Below are 24,671 nucleotides of genomic sequence, written 5' to 3' on the forward strand. Positions count from 1 at the left end.
GGTAAGGGGCCCTAAATAGTCAAAAATGTCTTTAAAAAGAACAAAACTGGAGGACTCTCACTTCCTGATTTTAAAGCATATTACTTAGCTACAATGATAAAAAAAAAAAAAAAAAAACAGCATGGTACTGGCATAAAGACAGAGAGATTGACTAAAGGAACCTAATCAAGAACTCAGAAATCAACTCTCACGTCTACAGCCAAGTGATTTTTGACAAGACTGTTAAGCCCACCCACCTGGGCCAGAACAGTCTATTCAACAATTGGTGCTGGGAGAACTGGATAGCCATATCCAAAAAAATAAAAGAAATAAAAGAAATAAGACCCCTACCTCATACCTTACACAAAAATTAACTCAAAATAAATCAAGGACCAAAATATAAAAACAACTGTAAAACTTCTAGAAGAAAATGTAAGAAAACATCTTCAAGATCTTGTGGTAGGCAGTAGTTTCTAAAACCTTATACCCAAAGCACAAGCAAAAAAGAAAAAATAGATAAATGGGACCTCCTCAAAATTCAACACTTTTGCACCTCAAAGGACTTCATCAAAAGGGTGAAAAGGCATCCAATTCAATGGGAGAAAATATTTAGCAATCATGTATCTGATAAGGGTTTAATATCCATGATACACAAGGAGATCATACACCTCAACAATAAAAAGACAAACTATCCAATTTAAAAATGGGCAAAAGGCTTGAAAAGACAACTCTCCAAAGAAGAAATACAAATGGTGAAGAAACTCATGAAAAAAATGTTCACTATCACTAGCAACTAGGGAAATGCAAATCAAAACTACAATGAGATATCATTTCATACCTATTAGACTGGCTTTTATTAAAAAGTCAGAAAACTGTAAATTTTGGAAAGGATGTGGAGAGATAAGGATGCTTATTCACTGTTGGTGGGAATGTAGAATGGTACAGCCCTTGTGGAGGACTGTTTGGCAATTCCTAAGGAAGTTGAATAGAGACTTGCCGTGGGACCCAACAATACCATTGCTAGGTGTACACCCAGGAGAACAGAGAGCAGTAACACAAATAGACATCTGCACATCAATGTTCATAGCAATGTTATTCACAGTAGCCAAAAATTGGAAACAACCCAGGTGTCCATGAAATGATGAATGGATAAACAAATTGTAAAGTATGCACACCATGGAATATTATGCAGCAGTAAGAGAAAATGAAGTCTTAAAACATATGCCAGCATGGATGAATCTGGAGGACATTATGTTGAGTGAAGCAAGCCAGACACAAAAGGACAAATGCTGTATGATTGCCTAGTATGAGCTAAATATATTATATGAAATATGAATATGGGTAAAATTGCATATATAGACTATTTTTCTTTGAAGTTGAACAAATGTGGGTTAATACTACAAAATGTTCATATCAGACCAAAAAACCACATTATACTAAATGGAGAAGACCAGACACAGAATACTACATATTGTATGATTCCATTCATATAAAATGTAAATATAGATCAATCTATAAAGATGAAATTAGATTAGTGGTTATGTAGGGCTGGGGAAGGAATGCTAAGGAGTGTGAAGTCTTTCTTTTCCAAGTAATGAAATTGTTCTAAAATTTTTGAGTTGATGAATATACAATATTGTGATTATACTAAAAGCTATAGATTATACATTTTGGATAGTTCATATGGTATGTGACTATATCTCAACAAAATTACTTAATAAACAAATAAATAATTGTTCAAGAATAGCCGGAAATAGCAGCTATGTACAGCAGGGGAAACACAGAGAGACTGAGAGATGAGGAGTTTCCTTTATTTGTCTTTTTTGTTTATTATTATGGAAATAATGAGAATGCTCTAGTAATGATTGAAGTGATGAATACACAACTCTGTGATTATACCAAATACTATTGATTGTACACTTTGGATGAAATGTATGATTTATTAATATATATCAATAAAATGTATTTGTTTAATAAAAAATTTTTTAAAAAGCAGGCTGGAATTAATGAAGTTGAAATGCCAGAACTTCCCCGAGACGTCAGGAAGGAGTCCAGAGACTCAAGGAAGTAAGTCTGTTGGGATGGATCTACTTTGTGCAAGCTGCTCAGCCATCCCTGAATGCACCCCCCGGGAAGGCCAGGAGGACACTTTTCAAGGCATTAATGAATGCACCCATAACAGCTCTGTGTAGACCGGTGATGGCAGTGGATAAATGCCGAAAGTCCATGGCTCTCAAAGTTCAGCGCACACCAGGATCACCTGGACGGCTCCTTACAGCACAGACTGTCATGTTCCCACTGGTGATAATTTAAGGATTCATGATCGCCCTACCTGTCATGGGTCACTGTGCCCTTTGTCCCCAACAGGGGGATGATCTCTGTCCTTCTAAAACATGGGGCCACATCAGGTAACCAATACTATGTCAGTCAGGGTCCCAGCAAGAAACAGAGGACACAAAGTTGAATAATTTGAGGAGGGTTTAATAAAGGGACTATTTACAGAGATGTGAGATAGGTGTAGAAAAACCACGGAGGCGGTTTGGTTCTCCAGGGCTAGTAACAGCACAGTTACCACCCCTGGACCTGAAGCGTCAAGGACAGGGAATGGTTCCTGTTGAATCATAAAGGATTTGACTGACCATTGTCCCCAGTTCCTGGGAGGTAAACTAAATGTTGGAATTTCCCCAGTTATAGGAGTATCTGGTTGTTTATTCTAAGGAGATGACTCAGGATAGGCCAGGTAGTCATAGGGGGTGGACTGGCCAGGAAAAACAACCATGTGATTAAATGGCTGGGACTTTGAGCCAAGTGATATCAGTCTGACCTCTGGGAGGGTGGGGGATGGGGGGCGGGGTGGAGATGGATGAACCCCCAATAAACCCCCATGTAATGAACCCCCAATAAAAACTCCGGACTCCAAAGCCCAGGGGAGTCTCCCTGATCCGTAACACACACCATTGTGCTGGGAAGGTGATGCGTCCTGGCTCCACAGGGAAAGGACGCAAGGGCTCCTCATTGAGACCTTCTAGAGCTTGCCTTATGCATCCTTTCATTTGCTTCATTCTTATCTGTATCCTTCCAGCTATAATAAAACTGTAATTGTAAGTGTAGTGCTCTCCTGACTTCAGAGAGTCATTCTAGAGGATTATCGAACCTGAGGGGACGGTGGGAACCCCTGAATTTGTAGCCAGTCAATCAGAGGTGAGGGTGGCCAAGCTTGTAGCTGGCATTTGAAGTGAGGACAACCTGCTGGAGCACTGTGGGGGCTGCACTCCCTCTGGGCATTGCAGTGGAATTGCATCGCAGCTCTTAGCCTGGATAGCTTCTCCAAACCTTGAGAAAACTTAAAACCCACAGGTTGAGGGATGCATCCAGGCCTTGGCTACCACACAGGAAGACAGCAGAGAAATACCTCAACTTAACCCTCCTCCTTTCGCTAGTGTCCCATAGGGCTCCCATTGTCTGAACCCCATCAGAAGCTAGAAGGTCAGCAGTCCCACTGATGTTGTCCACACAGGCTGGCTTCCTAGGATAAAGAATAGGATGGGAAAGAATGGAGCATGAGTCTCAGGGGGTGGCTAGCTTGTAATTATCTTTTCTCTTACAGTTCTTGACCACTTCTGTGTCATAAAATGCATTGGGTAGTGTATATTCTTTTGATATTCTCTAGAAAAGATTGCATAAGATTGGGGAATGATCAGTTCCTTGAAGACTTAGAGGAACTAGCTGTTAAAGACATCTGAGCCTGGAGAATTTTTTGTGGAAAGATTTTCAATTACTGATTCAATTTCTTTAATAGTTTTAGAATTACTTTTGTTCATTTGTGGTATTTTTTCATTTCTTATTGCCAGCTGGTAAGTTATATTTTTCAAGGAATTCATCCATTTCATCTAAGGTAAATTTATTGGTTCAAGGGGCTTCTTAGTCTCTTTTTGATGTCTGTAGGCTTTGTGGTGATGTCCTTTTTATTCATTCATTCATTCATTCATTCATTCATTCATTCATTTTATTCCTGGTGCTAATTATTTGTGCTTTCTTTCCTTTTTTCATGGTAAGTCCCAGGAGAGTTTTAATTTCATTACAGGTTCACAGTAAGGAACCAACTTTAGGCTTCACAAATCTTTTCCCTTATATGTTATTTTCTATTTCACTAATTTTAGATCTTCCTTACCTTCCTTTTACTTTCATCAGGCCTGCTTTGCAAGAGCAGCAAGCAGAGGGGAGAATATTCCAGGCAGGTACAAGGACATAAGCCAAGTCTGGAGGGCAAGACTGAGGGTGAGGTGTGGGATTGCTCTGGCAAAGGACTTGGCAGGGCTGTGGGGCCAGAGGCCACAGCCGTTCCCTCCCCCGATACCCCTGTGGCACTTCCCTGCCTGGCCCCAGCTCCTCATACCCAGGAGGGAGGCACGTGCAGGAGCAAAGCGCCCACGTGCAGGCTCTGCTTCCCCTCGCCGTCAACAGCTCTAGGAACCCAAAGGTCCTTCCTGAAATTAGGGCCCTGACTAAGTCTGTGGCTATCCAACCACAACGCCCAGAGGTGGTGTGAGAAGCCCCTGTCTCCAGATGCTGGCCTCTGGTACTGGACTTCCACATCAAAATTGGCTTGGAAAACAACTTCTGCTGCTAAATCCATGTTTGGAAATGCCTTGGGGATTAAATGTGGACAGACCAATTTTCTCTTCCGCCTCACCACTCTTCCCACGAGACGGGGCAGCCTCTCCCTACTTCAGTTTCCTCACCTGAAAACTGGAGGTGGTAACAATGGTACAGACTTCGTGGTGACTAAATAAATCATACTTGTAAAGCCCTTAGCATGGCACTCTTTCTCTACCGGCGTTATTTTTATTATTTTCTTTTTCATTTTGGAGAAAACGAAGCATAAATGATCCCTTGGATCACGGCCAGCAGTGAGCCCGGCACATCTGTGCTTCCGTCTTCCTCTCCGGCTCCTTATGGTCATGACAGCCAGATGGAAACAGGGCCTAGCCCCAGCTGCAGCCCTCAGCTTCCCTCTTATATTTCCTGGAAAACGCTTTGGAGGCCCAGCTCAGCAATTCAGGACCCCCTTCACTTTCCTTGACCGTGACCCTGCCCGGGCCAAGGACCCCTGCGGCTCCCCACCTCCTGCTCCTATAAAGGCAGGCGGAGCAGCGGGCGAAGCAGAGAGGCCAGGCCAGCCCAGCGCCTCCAGCTCCCACTCAGGGCCGCGCCCCAGCCTCCAGCATGAAGGGCTCCGTGGCGCTCCTGTGCCTGCTCCTCGCAGCCTCCTGCAGCACCCGGGTGCTGGCTCAGCCAGGTGAGCTCATTCTCTCTCCCTCTCTCCCTTTTTCTTTCTTTCTAGGAAACCCTAAGCCTAGGCACTCCCTTTCTGAGCCTATCAGAGAGCAAGGGTCCTCAGAACTTCACTTTAACACCAAATTTTAAAGGACGGAAGCTGTAGCCCTGGCTCCGGACAGAAGGAGCCTCTCCCACTTCCAGACCATTGAGAGAGGGGAAAACCCAGGCTGCCAGCGCCAACCCCGGCCTTGGCTTTGAACCAGCTGGTGTTCCCGAGCTCTGCAGGTGGGGGCCGTATCCAGGCCCTGTCAGGCTGACCCTCCTCCTCGCTCTCCCAGGTGGCAGGGAGGCGTCCCCAGGGAGTTCAGCCTCTGCCCGGCTCGGCGCCCTGGGGTGGATGAGATCTCTCCTCTCTGCTGTGCCTTCCCCAGACCCTTTCCTGCTGGATACAAGCTGAGGAAAGCCTAGCACATCCTAAAAGGCGCCTCCTTTGTGACTTTATTTCTAGATGCGCTCAGTGCCCTATCCACTTGCTGCTTCATCTTTAACAGTAAGAAGATCCCTTTGCCGAAGCTGCAGAGCTATCGAGTCACCAACAGCCAGTGTCCCCAGGAAGCTGTCATGTGGGTAGAAAAGCCCTGCCCACCTCCAACCCTCCCGCACGCCCCTGCCCGCCATCCCAAGGTCTTCCCCTGAAAATAGACACCACATCGGCCAGTCTCAGGAGAAGACCTAACCAGACTATTTAATCCAGACTTCCCTTATGGCAGTGGGGCAAACAGGCCCAGAGAGGGCAGCTAACTCCCCAGCCCTGCTCTCTGCACCAGCCCACACGCTCACTGAGGCTTCAGCCGATACAGGACAGATGGATGACTTCCACTTGCCTCCTTCCTCCCCTCCCTGTGCCCTGCAGGGGTGGGGGGCAGGCTCAGAGCCCATGAGCCGTCTCTTCAAGGGCTCCTCCTAACGTGCCAGTCCTCCTTTATCTCCAGCTTCAGGACCAAACAGGCCAAGGAGATCTGCGCCAACCCCGAGGAGAAGTGGGTCCAGAATTACATGAAACAGCTGGACCAAAAATCTCAAACCCTGAAGGTGTGACCTCTCTCACCAAGACCCAGCCACAGTCCACACACCTGTTCTCCTCCTGTCCTTCTGCGCCCTGGAACATGCACATTGTCACTTCAGACGTGGTGTTTTCCGTTTTGTGATGCAAAACATAAGGTCTTAAATGATACTTAATATTTTTTGAATTAGTGTTGGTTTGAAGTTTATTTTGAATATTAATGATTTTATTTAAAGCAGAATGGATCCTATGTGTGAGCCCCAGGTCCTTCTCCTGTGGATAGAGGGTCTCTCTCCTGCCCACCCCCCTGAGGGCGTGCCACAGGAATCATGAATGAGGAGGGCCTGAACTTTACGGAGGAGAGAGCCCTTGTGAATGCAAGGTGCTGCGAAATAGGTTATTATGTACTACTGACTTTCACAGAAGATATGTCATGTTTAAAATAAATAACCGTGGTGTTTCCTTTCGGGTTGACAGTAGGGGGAGGGCACCAAGGTGCGGGGTGGGTGGCAAAGGGCTCCAGAGGAATGGGGGTGAGGCTAGACCCTGGCTATGTGGCTAGCCTGGGCTTGTCTGAATATCAGACTGTTCCAGAACAATGGTCCATTCCCCAGTGTCCGCTTCCTGGACAGCCCCATTGCCATGCCCATCCTCAAACACCTCCCGCCCCTGCCGAAATGCTCTCTCCTCATCTACTACAAACACCTTCTAGTTGGTCTTCTTGTCCCCACGCCTCCCCCTCCAAGCGGCCCTCCACCCTGGAGTGATGTGCTTGACTGCCCGAGGAAAACCAGTCAAAATCGGGCTTTCTGGAGAAGATGGGTCCTGGGCAGAATCGACCTTGAAGGATGGGGTAGCACCTCTAGAGGAGGTGCAGAATGGAAAAGAGGGGAGAAGGCCTGGACAGAAGATGCCCACGTAGTCACAGCTGGGGTCCAGCATGGAAAGGTTGGAGACGTTTAGAAAGGAGGGTAGAGAGCAGGCTGTAGAGGAATTGGACTATCAGGTTGGGGAGATACTGCAGGCTTATGAGCCACTGGGAAGGAGGAAGCAGGTGGCCATGGGCAGGACAGTCGGGGAGGAAGGATGGAGAGCAGCCCCCTGCCATGGTCCCAGCAAGAAGAAATGAGGTGTGGAAGGGACTGTTTAAGAAGGGTCAGAGGCATGCCGTGAGTGCTGGAGAAGACCCTGGGCTGCCTTCACGGCAGTGCCAGGCGAACTCCCTCCCACCACACCGAGGAACCGAGACAGAGGCTACAGCCGTGGGCACGAGTCTCATCACCAGCCACGTGGGATCGAAGACCCTCTCAACTGAGGGTCCAGGGTCTTCAGGACGGAGGGAGAAAACATGGACTAGAGTGGACTTACTGGTATTCTACTATAGAATTATTGTGACTCTAGCAATGGAAGAAATTATATCATTGATGTGGAGACGTGGCCATGGGACTTGCTGAGGGCAGGGAGAGGGAAAAGGAGGTGTGGTATGGGGGCATTTCGGGACTTGGCATTGTCCTGAATGATATTGCTAGGACAGATGCAGGATGTTATATATCCTGCCATGACCCACTGAATGGCCTGGGAGAGAAGTATAAACTGCAATGTAAACTATAATCCATGCTGTGTAGCAGTGCTCCAAAATGTATTCATCAAATGCAATGAATGTATCACACTAAGGAAAGAAGTTGATGAGGGAAAAGTGGGGGGTGTGGGGTATATAGAGGTGGGAACCTCCTATGTTGTTTAAAGTAACATTTTGTGTGATCTATGTATCTTTTAAAAATAAATAAAAAATATATTTAAAAATTTAAAAAGCTGTGCCAGTGCTCAGCCCCTCCCTGTTCCTCTCCCTCTAGTCCCCTTCCTCCTACTTGCACATTTCACAGAGTGGAGCTTGTGATTGGCCCGTCTACAGGGCCTCCTCTTCCCACCTGTCCACGGGGCCTCCTGCTCTTCCCGAGCCTGCCGCAGCCCTCCGGGTGAGCAGTGCCGGCGTCACCGTGGAGCTGCTGGCCCAGCCACGCCTGGGCATGCAGAACGGGGCCCTGCCCGGGGTGGAAGAAGGGCCCTGCTCGCCAGCTGGCCCCGCTGTGGAGAGCTGGCCCCTGGGCCAGGCTGTGTCGGGCAGAGCTCTTGGCAACTTGGGACACCCCTAAGCATTCTGGTCTGGGAGCAGGGAGCCTTGGGTTCACACCACCAAGTCTGACCCCGATTTGCTACGCGTTCTCGAACCTGCTTGGTGCCTCCCCAGCCCCCCACGCACCTCGTCTATAGGATGGAATTGGTACAGCTGTAGAGGATGATGACCTCACCAGATCCACTCCAGCAGGGGCCCTCGGGGCAGGGCAGGGAGGCAAAAGGCTCTGCACCCAAATGGAGATCTGGCCCGGGGCCCCAGGGTACTGCCCACCCCCACTTCCTTCCTGCCTTGCTTGCCAAATCTGGAGGCAGAGAATCTGCATCACAGCCCCAAGTCAAAGCTGACCGACCCCTAGGACAAAGGCAGTCAAAAGAGGCAGTGAGTCATTTATTGGTTTTATTGACAAGCAGTGGGTTTCCCGGTACAGCAGGTCCAGCAGGCCTCTCTCCTCCCCAACCCTCCAGCCCCTGGCCCCTCCCTGCCAATCAAGTTTACACCCTGAAACCCCTGTAGGGTCCAAAAGGCACAGCTTGGGGCCAAAGTTGAGGATTCAAAAATTTAAATAAATAAAGTGCAACAATGTAGCTTATCAAAATTGAGCAGGACTCCCCTCCGTGCCCAAAAAGCTGGGACAGAAGGACTGATGTTCAGGCAAAACGAAGTGGTCTCTAGAGCTGCTGTCAGAAAGGAATCTGCTCACATTCTCTTCAGCAGGCAGGGTTTTACGGATTTTAAATAACTCTGAATCCATCTGACTTTCTTCAGGACACAGCTCTCTCTGCCCCCTTTCAGCTTGAATCTGTGAGCAGAGAACAAAGGAGAGTGTTGCATCACCTGCCGGGACCAACCACAAGTCCAATCTCCACTTCCTTGCTGCTCTGTGACCCTAAACTTCTCTCTCTGGGTCTCATTTTCCCCCTCTGCAAAATGAAGTCACGGCGTAAGATCTGTGGCTGGCACCGTGGGCAGACCATCCAGAGCATCCGGGTATGTGGGGGGTATTAAACAGAGTCTCCTGGACCCCTCCTCTGGACAGAGTGAGTCTTTGTATTGGAGTGGGGCTGCAGACTCTGCAGACATTCTGATGATTAGAAGGATGGAAAATAGTTCCTTCCTAGAACACCTCCGACGTCCCCCTGCTCCAACATTTAGTGTTTCAGTGTCCATCGGGTCCCTCAGTCATTGCTTTCGATTCATATAGTGTTTGTGTGTAAGTGTGTGTGCTCTGCTTACTTCCTAATGTGGCTATTGTCCAGTCTATAGACTAGCTCTTCCCCTAACCATCTGGATGACCTTAGACAAATCTTTCTCCCTCCCTGAACCGAAGTTTTCATGATAAAAATGTCCCAATGTTACCCAAGATTATGTACTTGAAAGTGCCTTGTAACTATGACATGCAGAAGCTATCCTAGTTAAGTCTCGTGATGACCTCGTGATGTAGCTATCATTTTTACCCCACTGCATAGATTAGGGGTCCAGCAGAGCTACTGGCTCAAGGCCACCCACTCTACAGGTTGACAAATCTGGAGGCAGGAACTAATGTCTCCAAAAGCCTCTCAGAGAGGAAGGACCCCACGCTCCTTCCACTGCACAGGAATGCTTCTTGCTGTTGTTAATCAGTGCCTTCCCCCCGACCTAGAACACAGGGATATCCCTGCTCCAGGAACCCGAGCAAGGCCGGAACTCGGGTGCATCCTTCCTCAGCTCTCCCCCTAGCGCCCACGCTGGGCGTTGCACCCGGGTTTTGGCGGCCTCGCCATCTGGGTTTAAAAACCTTATTCTGGTGGAACATCACCATCTAGCGTCCGCTTTTCTACTTCCAACGGGCTGATTTCTGGTCTCTGGGGGCGGGAATCAGGGCTTGAACACGTGACTCACATTAGGCCGTCGTAGGGGCAGGTGGAGCTGGTGTTTCTGTAACACGAGATCCTCTGCGGGGAAATCCTTTTCTCCATGAATCTGAAGCAGCAGTTGGAAGATGGCACAAGTACTGGAAGAGAAGCATAAAAGATGGTTTGAATCCATTTTGCCGTCTGGACCCAGTTGTCCTCACCATAGGATGATTTTTAAAAAGAAAGAAAAAAGCGGGAGAGAGGAAGGAAAGGGGGTAAGAACCCGTTCTGGGCAGGCCAGGCTTTGCGACCACGTCCAAGTGCCTGGTGCAGCTCTGAGTCACCCGCCACCCCCGTTCCGAGTCAGGAGACGGCTCGAACCCCAGCGACCCACAGACCGGCTCCGTGTCCTTGATCAAGACAAGGCCCCTGCTGGGCTCCAGATTTCTTATCTGTAAAGTGGGACATTTTCTCTATGATTTCTAAAGGCGTTTCCTATTCCGCGGTCCCTCCATGAGCGTGTGGATCTGCCCCAACATCCAGTCCGAGGGCTCTAGACCCCGCACGCTGGGGACACGCGGTGCTGCAGCCCACCACCCGCAGCCCTGGCGCTGGACCGAGGAGCCATCCGAGGAGCTTGCCTGATGCAGTGACAAGGCGAGAGCCCAGGAACTAAGCTGCCCTCACCCTCTCCAGAGCCCCTCCTCCTCCCCCCTGGTCCTCGGCTCTTTCCTGGCCCCCAATCCCCACTCCCCCGCCCCAGAGGCCTGCATCTCCACCCTGGCTCTGCCCCTAGTTTGCTGTTCACAAAACCCCTTCTCCCGAGAGCCTTGAAGGGAGGCATTGCCAACCCCATGGACTGATGGTGAAACAGATTTTGAGAGGTGAAGTCACTGGCTCAAGGTTATTCACACGGGAGCGCCCCAGGCCCTGCTTTCAGAGCCTGCACACAACCCATGGGGGCAAGCCCCTAGCCCTGGGGCCTCCCAGCACAACCTAAATAGCCCCGGGGCCCCCCATCTGTCTGCAGGGTCTGCATTAGCTCTGAGCCTCCCTTTTGGAAGCTAGAGACTCAGCTGTTTGCTCCACACTCAGGGTTCTGCTTCTGGCCCCTGCCCGCATCCATCCCAATACTCAATCCCTCCCCACCAAGAAGAATTTGCCAGAAGAGGGAGCTGGACTCAATGAGTGCAGAGCAACCCCGCCTAGCCCAGGAAGAAGCAAGGCGGCTCCAGCCACACTCACTGCTGTTGCCGTCCACCTCCGGTGACCACATCCCAGCCAGCAGCAGGCACACCAGGGCCACGGCGACGAGTTTCATCTCAGGCAGTCTGGCACGGACCACTCTGGAGCAGCCTTGATGAATCTGGTGAAGCCAAGAGCACCCCTTGCCCCATCCTGCGGTGCCCAGGGCTTTTTATTAGCACTTGGGTGGGGTTTTCCAGACCTTGGTGAAGAGGTGGGGAAGTCACAGGGAGAAGGGGCGGTTCCTCACGTCCAGTGACCACATGGAAAACTCCTTTCCTCTCCTGGGTGGTGTGCGAGGTGCGGGGAAACTTCCCCTCGTGCGGGAGCAGATAAGGATCCGAGGCAGTGAGTAGGAGCTATCCGGGCTGAGTGGGAAGTGGAGAAAGGTGAGCAAGGGGATGTGGCTTGTATCTCTGTGGCTTCTCTCACCCCGTGTCTTTCCATCCAGGGATGGTGCATAGCAGAGCAGAAGAGGCTCTGAACCTCGACAGAGACACACCTGCCTTTGGATTCCAGTTCAGCAAACCAGCTATTGAGTAAACATGCCCAAGACGGGTATCCACTGCAAAAAGGAAATGGGTACTCTGAGTCTCCAGGGTGTATGGTGGGAATTAAGTACCATCATCTGTGTCAAGTGCCTGGCCCAGGGATGTGTTCTTGCAGATCTCTCCATCACTCGTTGCTCTTTAACAGCCTTCTCTGTTCCAGGTTCTGGGTCTGCCCCAGGGGAGACCATTGTCAATGAAATGCAGTCTCTGACTTCCATCCACTTCCTTTAGAAGTAAAAGCCATCAGGGTAAGAGGACAATCTCTAGTCCTGATCCTCCCGTGACAAGAACTGGGTGCCACCCAGGCCTGTCCGAGAAGTCCTCCAGGAAAACGCTCTTCAGGTAGAGTCTGCTGTGGGCAGTCTAAGAGGAGGCAGGAGCTCACAGAGAGACAGCGAGGGGTAAACAAGCAGGCTTTGTTCAGAGTCCCCTGGTAAAGCTGGAGTATAGGCTGGCAGGAGTGAGGAAGTGGCTGCTGAGAGATTACAGGGTGGTAAGTTGTGAAGACATCATGTGCAGGGCTTGGAATAAGTAACATGCAGTAGGTGCTCAAGAAAAGTTAGCTGAGCCAAATGATTTTAATATGTGAGACTCATATGTATATATAACCATAGAGTTGGCTAGGCTGACCTACTTTGATCAGGCCACACTCTTGCTCAAAAATCTGCGGTGGTTCCCTGTTATCACTTGAATGAGGTACAAAGCTGCTCACCTTGACATTCATGGCTTTTCATGTTATGTCCCTGTGGATTCCTGTAACCCTGGACACATTAGAATATTTGCCATCTGTAGCAGTTTGAGATTATTTTATGAATCCCAAAGGGAGAAAGATTATGTTTGCAAACTAATCTATTCCTCTGGGTATGATACCCTTTGATTATATTAAATTCAAAGGATTTAAGTTTACTTGATAAAATCAATTTAGGGCTTTTGATTCGACCATCTCAATAAGGCGTGACTCGGGTTGAGTCCCCGCCCCCTCGGTGGGCAGATGTAAGCGGACACTCACTCAAGAAGACACACGGGAAGAGGGAGAGCTCTGTAGGTGCCAGAGGAGAGAATTTTGTCACGTGACAGAAAGGAGAAGACTAAACCTCTGAAGCCCTGGAGAGAGATGAGCGATTCTCCTGACAGCCTACAGAGGAGAGACCAGGCAGAGCTCAGCGACCACCTCGCTTCAACATGTGGTGACTGGCTTTGATGAGAAGGCAACCTTGAGTTGGCCTCTTGAGGGCCTTGTAACTGTAAGCTTTTACCCCAAATAAACACCCCTTATAAAAGCCAGCAGATGTCTGGAACTTTGCAGCCAGTGCCCTTTTGGCTGACTCATACACCATCCCTTGAGCAGGCCACATGCTTTCCACGCTCCAGGAAATTTTTCTCCAGCTGGGACCTCCACCTGCAGGGCACCCCTCCCCACCTGCCCCTGTGATCTTTCTACGAGTTCAGATTCCACTGACTCCATCACGCCCTTCCGATACCCCCAGCAGATGGGCCCTCAGCTGTGAAGTGTCCCTGTGCCTGATCTCCCTCACAAAGGCCTTACGAGGTTCTACTCTACAATCTGCCCCCCAACCTTCGGTCTCTTCGCCTGTCACCTGGATGGGAATCCTGATATGTCACCTTAGAGGGCCCTTCCAGACCACCCGCAACAGGGGTTCTAAGGTTTTCTGTGCAGATTTTGAAAAATGTCTTGGCCCCATTTCAGATTCAGGAACAAAGCATCTGTGTCTATATATGTGGGAAAAAAACAAACAAAACCTCCGGATGATTCTCTCCGGCACCAGAAGATAGGAATCACAGATACAATATATTCTGTACATATTACATGTGGGTTGGGAGGATGACTCTCAGAAAGAGGAAGGAGACTTGCCCAGGGTCCTGCTGAGAATGAGCTGCCAAGATGGACCTGAACACGGGTCGGGTGACCTCCAGGCTGCAGCTCGGTCAGCGCCCACTCCTCCAGCAAGGCCCCCCGCTCACCACTTCTGCTCCACTCCATCAGTCACCACTCAGCCCTCCATCTGCTTTCTGCCGCCCAGAAAGGAGTGCAAGTAGCTGAAACAGCCCCCACCCCCCCACCCCCACCTCTCTCCTCTTGTCTTCATCCTTGAAGACGGACACATTTTTTTTTCCTTTGCCATCATTGTAGTGGGGTCTCGGGAGAGAGAAGAGAAGAAGGCATGGTCAAGCTGCCAAATGTCACCTACATTCACTTGGAATGTGGAGGGGGACAAGGTGGCTACCCGGAAAATTCTGTGCTCTTCCCCTCCTCCTGTGCAAGCTGCCCAGCCCACTCGAGGAGAAACGGGGCTTTCCCTCCAACCAGCCCCTTCCTTGCCCTGTGGGCACAGGAAGAGGGGACAGTGTGCATCAGCCACACCTGCCCTTCCTGTGCCCTCAGCACCTGACACACCGGCTGGGGCCCCTACCTCACAGGAGCTACACTCTTCATGTGGGTATTTCCCCTGCCCCAATCTGGCTGACAAGAACAGGCGCTCTTTTATTTCTCTTCTCCTCTAGGCCCTAGCACAAAGGCTAGAGCCAAGGAATAACTCGATAAGGTATTTGTGGAATTGGATGAGATGGGCGGGATGGTATAAGACGGATTGATGTATGTGAAACCAAATCCTTTCTAGTTAGAAGTTTGAGCATCAGTAAGAGACTACAGAATAGATTTTCTCATTAGTCATCTTTGATGAAGTAGGTACCAATGAACTTGGGACAGGGGGCAGGTGGAAACCAGATGGAGCTCAGTCAGTGTGGATTCACAGACCTTTGGGCTGCTGGAGCTTTAAGGTCATCTAGTCCAGCACAGTCCACCCTCCTCGCTGCTGCCCACTGGCTCCAGGTAGACTGGAGCCTGCCCTGCCTGCCTGCCTTCCAGGGAAGGACACAGAAGCCCATGGAGATGAAGCCATTTGTCCACTGTCATGTAATCAGTGGAAATGCTCGTCTAGCTTTGTCCTCTTTCGGGAACAGTGTTCCAGGCAGAAGGGGCAGTGTATGCCCCAACCCCGGGGAAAGAAAGGCCTGGCACACCCACAGAGGGCTGCGAGGCTGGAGTTTGTAAGTCAAGCTACGGCACCTGCCCATACTCCATCCTGACCTCCTGAAAAGAAGGGAAACGTTGAAGGTTAGAGAGAAAACAGGTGAAAACGAACCCAGACAGAGTGTAAGAAGCATTGGAAAACAAGAAAATGGGTTTTGGGTGCTAGGATGGGCCTTTCTGGGGTGGTGGACTTGTGCAGGCAGGAGGCGGCGGGGCCAGGGGCGGCAGCCGGGAACAGAGAGGCTGCTGTGCACTCGTGGGCAGGGACAGGAAGCTTGGCCTGGGCACAAGGCAGAACGGGTTAGAAGGGAAAGAGACCAGGAAGAGGGTGCTGGGCGGAGCAAGAAGGGGGGTGGCCTGGATCCAGGTAACGATGCCTCCAAGGTGTCCAGGACGAGGGGTGAAGGGAGGACTCAGTTCTACTGAGCATCTGCCAGGGTCAGGCCCAGCAGTAACTGTTTCCTACACTCTGCACTCGCAGGACACCTCTCCCCAGTAACAGAGCCTGAGCACAAATCCAAACTTAGTTTATATCCAAATATGCTAGAAAGCCAATTGAGAAGTATAAACTCTACAGGCTTTGGCTATTTAGGGAGGATGTAAGCTGGAATGTGGGGGGTTCGTGCGTAAAGCTGACTTGGAATGTGGGGGATATGTCTTAATTCAAGCTTACCTGGAGGAAATAATCTATCCAATACTCAGATAAAATACCTGAAGAAACTAGCAAAAAGTCTTTTTGTGTACAAGCACCATTTGTCTCCACACTCTTATTTCCTCTGTATAAAAGGGACCCAAAAATTCTATTTAGGGCTCGGTTTTTATTAGGACAAGAGTCTGCCGAGTTCGGCGGTCAAAATAAATCAACTTCCTTCTCAGAGTTCTCGTGCCCTGGCCTTCAATACCCGACTTCTCTGCTACTACACCATGACTGCCAACGTCTGCCTCCCCACCCCCCCCCCCACCCCAGGAGCCGCCAGTCCCACGAGGGCAGGGCCTGGCTCCTGAGGCATCAGATCCCCCCCTGCACACAGCACCATGGCCCACACTTAAACTTAGGAAGCGCCAAGGCTGTCAGTGTCAGAGAAACCTGGCTGGCAAGGCGTGTGCTTGGATTCAGGATGTCCTGGGTTTGAATCCAGTTTTGTGGCTCATTGCCCTGTGGCCCTAAACAAAAAATATCAACCTCGCTGGTGTCGGTGAGTATTCAGGAGATGGCGGGGGTCAAAGGCAAGCAGTGCACACTTGGCTCCAGGAGTACCTTTTGTCCTTCTCCTTCCTGGTCCCTTCCCATAAAGAAGGAAGAGTGTTTCGGAGGAACTGAAGCTGACCGGCTCACCTTCCCGGTGAGGAGCCTGGGCCCAGAAAGGAAAGTGACTTGTCACCTGGGGGCTGGGTGTCAGTGCCCTGAAAAAGCCCAGCCTCTGAACTCCCTGGCGGGCTCTTCTTCTGGAGGCTGCCGGGCCTTGTGCTTATGTCCAGAGAGCTGGACTGGCCAGAGAGAAGGTGGGTCTGATGGGAAAGCCCTACAGGGGCCGGCAGCCCACCTGGAGCTGGGGCTTGTGCCACCCTCGCAGGGAGTGATAGACAAAAGCCCCAGCATTTCCAGCCCACAGATCCCGGGAGCAGGGGCAGGAAGAGGCAGCAATGTGACTCCCAGATATGACCACTAAAGCCAATGGAGACACCTGTGGTTCAGATGACCACCCACAGATGGCTGGGAAAGTCCCCAGAGGAGCCCTTCCCCCGGGTGCCAGGTGGACGGCCCAGGCCACACCCCGGCCTGCCGCCCATTTCTAAGCACATCCTGTGCCCACAGCCCTGGGAGCCTGGGTGGGCCTGGGCAAGGATGCCGTCTGCCACTGTCCCCCAGCATGTGAGCTGGCCCATGCCTGAGGGAGGCCCCCGTGGGCTCCGGAGCAAGCTGGGAAGACCGCAGAGTGCTCCTGAGCCACGGGCCTCATCCCTCAGCCCCGAAGCTGAGCCCAGACGCCCCTGGCCACCACAGAGCAAGACAGCCGGGTCTCCTGGTGTGTGCTCCCACCCTCTATTGAGGTGGAAAAAGCCCTGGACTTGGGAGTCCAGACACCCACATCCCCACCCAAGTTTCCAGGTACTGGCACATGGCCCGTCCCTGTCTTCCTGAGCCTCCCTGTCCCCAGCTCTAAAACTCGGCTACCAATGCTTCTGTTTTACGGTTGGGTTAGAATGAAATGCCTGTGGAAGTTCCTAGCACAGAGTCTCGTGTGTCTGTTTGCAAGGGCTCTTCTAACAAATACCACAGACCAGTTGACTTTATTTTATTTTATTTATTTATTTATTTATTTATTTATCTCCCCTTCCCCACCCCCATTGTCTGCCCTCTGTGTCCATTTGCTGTGTGTTCTTCTGTGTTCACTTGTATTCTTGTCAGCGGCACTGGCAATCTGTGTCACTTTTTGTTGCGTCATCTTCTTGTGTCAGCTCTCCAAGTGTGCGGTGCCACTCCTGGACATGCTGCACTTTTTTCACGCTGGGCAGCTCTCCTTACGGGGTGCACTCCTTGCACGTGGGGCTCGCCTACATGGGGAACACCCCTGCATGGCACGGCACTCCTTGCGCGCATCAGCACTGCACAAGGGCCAGCTCCACACGAGTCAGGAGGCCCTGGGTTTGAACTTTGGACTTCTCATGTGGTAAGCGGAGGCTCCATCCATTGAGCCAAATCCACTTCCGCAGACCAGTTGATTTTAATAGTAGGAATCTATTGTCTCCTAGTTTTGGAGACTGGAAGGCGAAATGAAGGTGCTGGCAGGGTCATACCTTCTCTGAAGTCTGTAGTATTTTCTGGCCGTGGTTGCCAGCAATCCTCAGCTCCAGCTCTGCCTCCATCCACACGGCCATCCCTCTTCCCATCTCTCTCCTGCTGTTTCCTATCGTTTCCAAATGTCCTCTCTTTATAAGGATGCCAGTCGTAGTGGAGGAAGGCCCAGCCCAATTCAGTTTGGCCTCCCCTTAACTAGAAGCATTTCCAGAAATCTCTCCACCGGGTTCCTATTTGGAATGATGGAAGTGTTTTGGTAAAGGTGGTGGTGATGGTAGCATAACGCTGTGAATGCAGTTAATAGTACTGAAATATATATCTGAACATGATTAAAAGGGGAAATAGATTGAAAATATGGTAACAATAATTTTTTAAAAATCTGTGACCTACGCTCCACAGATAGTGAACTCTAAGTTAAACCACAGACTTTAATGAATAGGACAATTATAAAAATGTGCTATCATCAACTGTAACAAACATTCCACATCAAGGCAAAATGTTGGTGGTGGGGCCGGGTTTGGGAATCCTGAATGGCTGTTCTCTAAACCCACAAATTTTTAAAAATATATTTTTTAAAAACCTAACATCTCTTTATAAGAGGGTTCACATCTGCAGACCTGGGGGTCAGGAGTTGCAACACCTCCATGGGGTGTGATTCAGCCCATGGCAGTAACAGAACTCCTCCCAATTCCGCTTGGCTGGCCTGAGGGGCCTTGATAGCCTCAAAGCCGTCCTTACCTAGGGGCTGATTCTAAGTCTGCCGGGGGTGTTTCTCAGGTGTGACTGGCTGGTCCAGTTCTTTCAGTTAAGCCCCAGGAGCCAAGTTCACACAGGAAGCACCTGAAGTCAGGGCAGCTGCCTGCCAGACCTAGCCAAAGCTAGCCATCTATGTCCAGCCAGGATGGGGCGCCTGATCTGTGGGTCCAGTGCAAAATGCAAATGAAAATGAGAGATGCCTTGCTGAAAAACAAGAATTTCAAGACAACAGGGACTGCACAGGTCGCACACCCAGGAAACCAGCCCTGCTCCTAACAGCCCTCCTGCACATCCTCACTTCATGTTAATGGACACACATCTCGGTTTATGACCCCAAATTTCCGGCTACTCATTCCTGTGTCCCCTCACCCCTGGCTTGTAAGTTGACTTTCTAAAATCCCACTATTATGGTCTTCCACCAGCCTCGCCTGCTGCCCCCTCCTCCACCTTCAGCAGGAGAAGCCCTTCCATTCCAGGTGTGATAAAGGAGGTAGATGGCGTTGAACCCCCCAAAGCCTCTTGCCTGGTCCTCTTCTGACATCATAGTACCAGCACATGATACAGGAGAAGTCATGGACAGACTGGCTTACATCCCAGATCTGCTACTCATTGTCCTTGAACTCTATGTTAGTTTCCTCGTCTGTATAGATTGTAACCTCATCCATGCTTAGCTGACCAGAGGTTGTGAGTCTAAAGGAGACAATGGTTGGATAGAACAGGTGTTTGGCAAAGCGGATAGTTATCGACATTAGCATGCCTGCACCACCACTGCTTCTTGCTCTCCTCTCTTTCCACCCAAACGACTAGAAACAGGTCACCCTGGTGTCTCCAGTTCCTTACTTTCTACTCTTCAACCTGCTGCAATCTGGCTTCCGCCCCACCATACCACCAAAACTGCAATGGCCAAAGTCACCAGTAAGTTCTCGCTGTTAAATCCAGGGCACCTTTGGTGGTAGTCTTGCCTGACTGCTTAGCAGCCTTGACCCTGCTGACCACTTCCTTCTGGATTCTCTTCCCGTGGCTTCCAGGACAGTGGCCCTCCTGCCTTGCTTTCCGCCTCTATGGCTGTGCCTTCTAAGGTGTGGTTGGAAAGCCCTCTCCTCTGCCCATCCCTTAGTCTCGGTGTTCCCCAAGCCCTCCGCGAAACAGTTAGTAGCTAGCATTATTGACTGCCTTCTGTGTGCGAGGCTCTACTCAAAGCACTTTGTATGTGTTAACTTGATTAACAGCCCTATAAGTAGGTAGTATTATTATCCCCATTTTACAGAGGAGGACACTGAGGCACAGAGAAGTTGTCCATGGTTACTCAGCTAGTAACTGAGGAGGAAGGATTCAAATGCCGACTGGCTCCAGACCCCACGTTCTGAACCAGGGCTCTGTCCTGACTCTGCACACACCCAAGTCCCCTACTGAGCCTCCACCCTTCCCCCAGACAGGCACAGCCTTTGCTTATGCTCTTCCCTCTGAGGGGACACCCTTGGCCCTACCTCACCCCCTAGTGAGCTCCCACTCTTCTGACAAGACCTTCTTCAAAATCCCCTCCCCTGGAAGGCCTTTTCCACTTCCTCCGGCCCTCCCTCTTCCCTGGATCCAGGCGCTTTGCTCTTCACTCTGTGGTTCTCCTCATTGTCTTAGAATGTAATTGATCCATTCCCATGTCTGCCTTCTTGGCTAGATTCCAAGCTCCTTGCTTAACACAAAAGATGGATATAATGGTGCTCAGTCATGCCAAAGCGTAAGAGAACTAATGAACCGGCCCACGTCTAAATGGAACCTGAGGATTTAACCAACTGTTTCAACAAACGGAACGAGGTAAAATCCTAAGCCTTCACACTCACATCTACACACGCTCTCCTGTGCATACAGGGACACCCCATCACACGAATGCGCATTTGCTAGTGTGCTCAGACACTCCCTTGAGTAGCTCCACCCTCCGACCAGTCCCCTCATCTGCACAACCTTCCAGACATCTCCAGTCCTGCCTTGTCTCCGTGATGCCGTCCAACTCCCAGACGACTATGCTTTTTACCTTCTTCCCTAACGTCCAGGTTGTTTCACAGGGTCTGAGAGTTCCAATTTCACCGCCCTTCACATCCCCATGTAGACAAGGCTGCCCCCAAGCAGGAAGCAGCGACCGCCAGTCATAACAACAGGCCCTGATAGCTTCCCGGAGATTTGTGGCTTCCTCAGTCCCTATACCCCTTTGTTCCTTTGAACCTCACAACAACATATTGAATAATCATTATAAATCTATTTTACAAATGAGGAAATTAAGGCTCACAGAGGTTAAGTAATAACACACATGCACACCTCCACCCTGACACCTTGAACAAAGAGTAGGGCCCAGCTGAGTGCTTAATAACTAATTAGTGATTAGGGATAACTCGAGTTGGCCCTGTACCCTCTTTTACCAATTGGATTGAAGACTTCTTTTTCCCGATGCAGACCTTGGAAGCTGGGGAGTCCCTCAGCCTTGACTCTACTTTATTAACATGCAGTCCTAGGTTCTCAACCACAGCCCTGTAAGAGTCCAATAGATCGCAAATCCCATGTCGGGTTCATAGCATGAAATGGGTCAAGCCCACATAATAATTATTATGGGCTTGACCCACATAATAAGGTGAATTTTCTCCACAAGACTACATACAAAGCATTTCTTCCTGGCCTCCACATCTGTATTACCCTGGGCAAGCCTCTGCCAACATCTTGCTGTGCAAACAAGTAAGCAGGTAAGAGCAGTTGGACTTTACTAATTCAGGTACATCGAGAGAAAGGCAAGTTGAGTTTAAGACTATTATTAAATAAATCCAGTTCTCTTACTTTGAACCTTATACAATTCCTTTGAGCAGTATTATCTGGTTGAAGAAACTTAGAAGATGTGTTTTAATGGAGGCTTTATCGGGATTTGTAATTAGCCCAGCAATTCTGAGCACTTTAAAGTACTCAGAAGCAGATTAAACCCACCAAAGAGAATCAACCATTCAGAAACAACAATAACGACATCCATTTACACGCCAGCAATTGCCGTGCCAATTAGAAATGCGTGTACGCAGGCAGCTACTACAAATCTCACTCCCGATGCAGTATTAAACATCCTTTCCCCAGCAAGAAATACTCATTAATTAAGTCAACAAGTATTTAAATAATGCCTACTATGTGCTGGACACGTTTCCCTGTGCTGGGAACCAAGACGGATCAAGCTCTTGTAGTGCTAGACACACGAGGAGAGCTAACAAATAGTTTTCCAGCAACTTAATATGTAAATGGGATATTTTCAGACCAGATGAGTCAAGGGAAAAAAACATAGCAAAGGAACACAACACGAGGGCGGATTAAAGAGCTGGCATTTAAGCCGAGACCTGAATGACAAGAAGATATGACGATGGAGGGGTTGGCTAGTCTAGGCAGAGAAGAGTGCATGAAGAGGCTTAACATGGTGTCTTAGCTTGTGCTCCCCCCATCCCCAAACAAGACCCTGAACCTTTTGTTCAGTGAAAGGAAGGAGCAAAAGAACTGCAGGAAAGTTAAGGAAGGAACTGGGGGAGCAAGACAGGCAAGGGGCAGCAGTCTATAAAGGATGTCAGCAAGTCAGCTCCGTGTGGGTGACTGGAGTGAACCCCATGGGGACACTTTGGGAAACAGAGCAGGGCACACCTGTGTCATCCCAGCCAGCAACCAGGTGGCTGGACTATTTCTATACTAGCTCCTGTCAGCCACTGGTTGAGGCTGGTCCCTGGCACTGAAATGGAAAGCCTGATTGAAGGAAGTGAGCTGGGTACTGACAGCATCTGCTATACCTGGGGATCAGCCTAGAATATTCCAGAAAGGAAGTCAGTGAGGGTGGGGTTTAAAGCTGAGGGACAATGGTAGGAAATAAAGGTGGAGAGGAAGGCAGGCATCAGCTCATGTGAAGCCTGATAGGCCACGAGGAGGAATTCAAATTTTATTCAAAGTGCATTGGGAACCCAGCTGAGAGATTCAGTCGGGGGCGTGAACTGATTTTTTAATTTTTATTTTTTTGAGATTCCTCCCTCAGCTGTGTGGAGAGTAAGAGAGAACACAGGAGAGGAGGGCCAGTCAGAAGGCAGGAGACGGCGGCGGCTTCGGCTGGTGTGGGGGCAGCACAAGGTGCATGGATCTGGTGTGTTGTGAAGGGATGGCTGACAGACCAGATGTGGAGATGAGGTGAAAGAGGAGTTAGGATGGAGCCTGACTTGAGGGTGCCACTACTGAGATGGAGGATTATAGACGTTCACAGCGGGCGTTCCTCAATGGTTAAAAGATGGGAACAACCTAAGTGTCTGCCACCCGAGGACCGGATAAACGAGATGTGGTATATTCATCTGATGGAAATACTATTCAGTTGTAAGAAGAAATCAGTTCGGGAAGCACATGACAACACAGAGGAACCAGACACAAAAGGAGGAAAGTTGTATGGTCCCACCGATATGAACTAAATATAACAAATAGACTTATGGCATTAGACTACGAAGTGTAGGTTGGTGGGAGATGGAATGTGGGATAAGAAGGGCGAGACGATGCTGTATATATGTAGAATGTTTAATAAAGTCAAATGTAAATAGGTGGTAATGATTGGACGTGATGATAACACATTAGAACTGCAGTTCTTAACAAGGGGTCCATGAGCTTGAATTGAAACTTAAAAAAAAAACATTATTCTTTTGGGGATGTGTTGGTGTGGGTGTGATATAGTTATTAAATAATACACAGTGCAGTGTGGATTTAGTAAGGGGGCTGTGGAAGGAAAAAGGTTACGAACCCCTGCGTTAGAATGAATGCAACAAACACCATTGATATATGGATGTGATTATAGTATAGAGAAATGAGTAGTGTAGGGAAATTAATGTTAGTTGGAAGACAGATGGAGGATAATATAGGGAATGTATAAAAACAAGAAAAATAATTTTGACAACGTATTGTTAATAATATAAATACAGAAATGTTCTACAAGGTGTTAAGAATACGGTGATACATGAGAAAAATAAAACTAAATAAATTTATAGGCTACAGTTAACAACAACATTGTAATTTTTTGTTTGTTTTTTAGGGGGTAACAGAGATTGAACCCAAGACCTCATACATGGGAAGCAGGCACTCAGCCGCTGAACTACATTGGATCCTCAACATTGTAAAGTTTTTGTAGCAAAAGCAAAGTTGGTACTATGTTAATGCTAAAGGTTAAAAAAAAAAAAAAAGAAAATAGGGTTTGGTTTTGTGAGATACGAACATGATGAAGCATTTTTTTTCCTTATTTTCATTAATAAGGAGAACTTTATGTCATTTAACTAATCTGTGTTCATCTGTGTATCTTTCTGAACACTAGAGAACAATTGAGGTAGTAGTTGGAGTTAGAGGAGATAAAAGTACCTGGACAGAACTGTTTAGGAATAATGCTTCCAAAACTTGTTGAGCTGCCTTTTTCTGTTATTTTATTTTTTGAATTTGAAATAGTTATTTTTAAAAGATGGAGGATTACAACGGGAGCACATTTAGCAGCAGCCTGAAATGAACAAGGTCAGAGAAAATGTGCTCTCCAGCCCAGGCTTTACCATTTGCTGCATGACTTGGGTCACTCCCAATCTAGGCCTCAGTTTTCTTATTTGGAAAATAAGGGAGTAAAACTAACTGACATCAAAGAACCCTTTCAGCTTTAATATTCTGTGAGTTAAAAAAATAAATCAGGGGGGAAGCAGACTTGGCCCAGTGGTTAGGGCGTCCGTCTACCACATGGGAGGTCCGTGATTCAAACCCGTGTGGAGCTGGCCCATGCGCAGTGCTGATGCGCGCAAGGAGTTCTGTGCCATGCAGGGGTGTCCCCCGCGTAGGGGAGCCCCACGCGCAAGGAGTGCACCCGTAAGGAGAGCTGCCCAGCGCGAAAGAAAGTGCAGCCTGCCCAGGAATGGTGCCGCCCACACAGAGAACTGACACAGTAAGATGATGCAACAAAAAGAAACA

The 24,671-nt window shown here is 49.1% G+C and overlaps 2 protein-coding genes across 2 annotated transcripts; one reads left to right on the top strand and one right to left on the bottom strand.

Moving 5' to 3' along the window:
* The first annotated feature begins 4,916 nt into the window (after positions 1-4,916).
* Positions 4,917-6,512, top strand: LOC101423353 (C-C motif chemokine 13). Its single transcript, XM_004449398.5, has 3 exons — positions 4,917-5,278; positions 5,768-5,882; positions 6,252-6,512. Exons 1-3 carry the CDS (start codon positions 5,206-5,208, stop codon positions 6,355-6,357), a joined length of 294 nt encoding a protein of 97 aa, XP_004449455.1. The 5' UTR covers positions 4,917-5,205; the 3' UTR covers positions 6,358-6,512.
* Positions 6,513-8,861: 2,349 nt separating this feature from the next.
* CCL1 (C-C motif chemokine ligand 1) lies at positions 8,862-11,612 on the bottom strand. Its single transcript, XM_071210899.1, has 3 exons — positions 11,537-11,612; positions 10,338-10,449; positions 8,862-9,258 (listed from the first exon to the last, which is right to left on the bottom strand). The coding sequence occupies exons 1-3, from the start codon at positions 11,610-11,612 to the stop codon at positions 9,156-9,158; spliced, it is 291 nt and encodes a 96-aa protein (XP_071067000.1). The 3' UTR covers positions 8,862-9,155.
* Positions 11,613-24,671: the final 13,059 nt, after the last annotated feature.

Source organism: Dasypus novemcinctus, chromosome 21, assembly GCF_030445035.2.
Source record: "Dasypus novemcinctus isolate mDasNov1 chromosome 21, mDasNov1.1.hap2, whole genome shotgun sequence".
NCBI classification, from domain to species: Eukaryota; Metazoa; Chordata; class Mammalia; order Cingulata; family Dasypodidae; genus Dasypus; species Dasypus novemcinctus.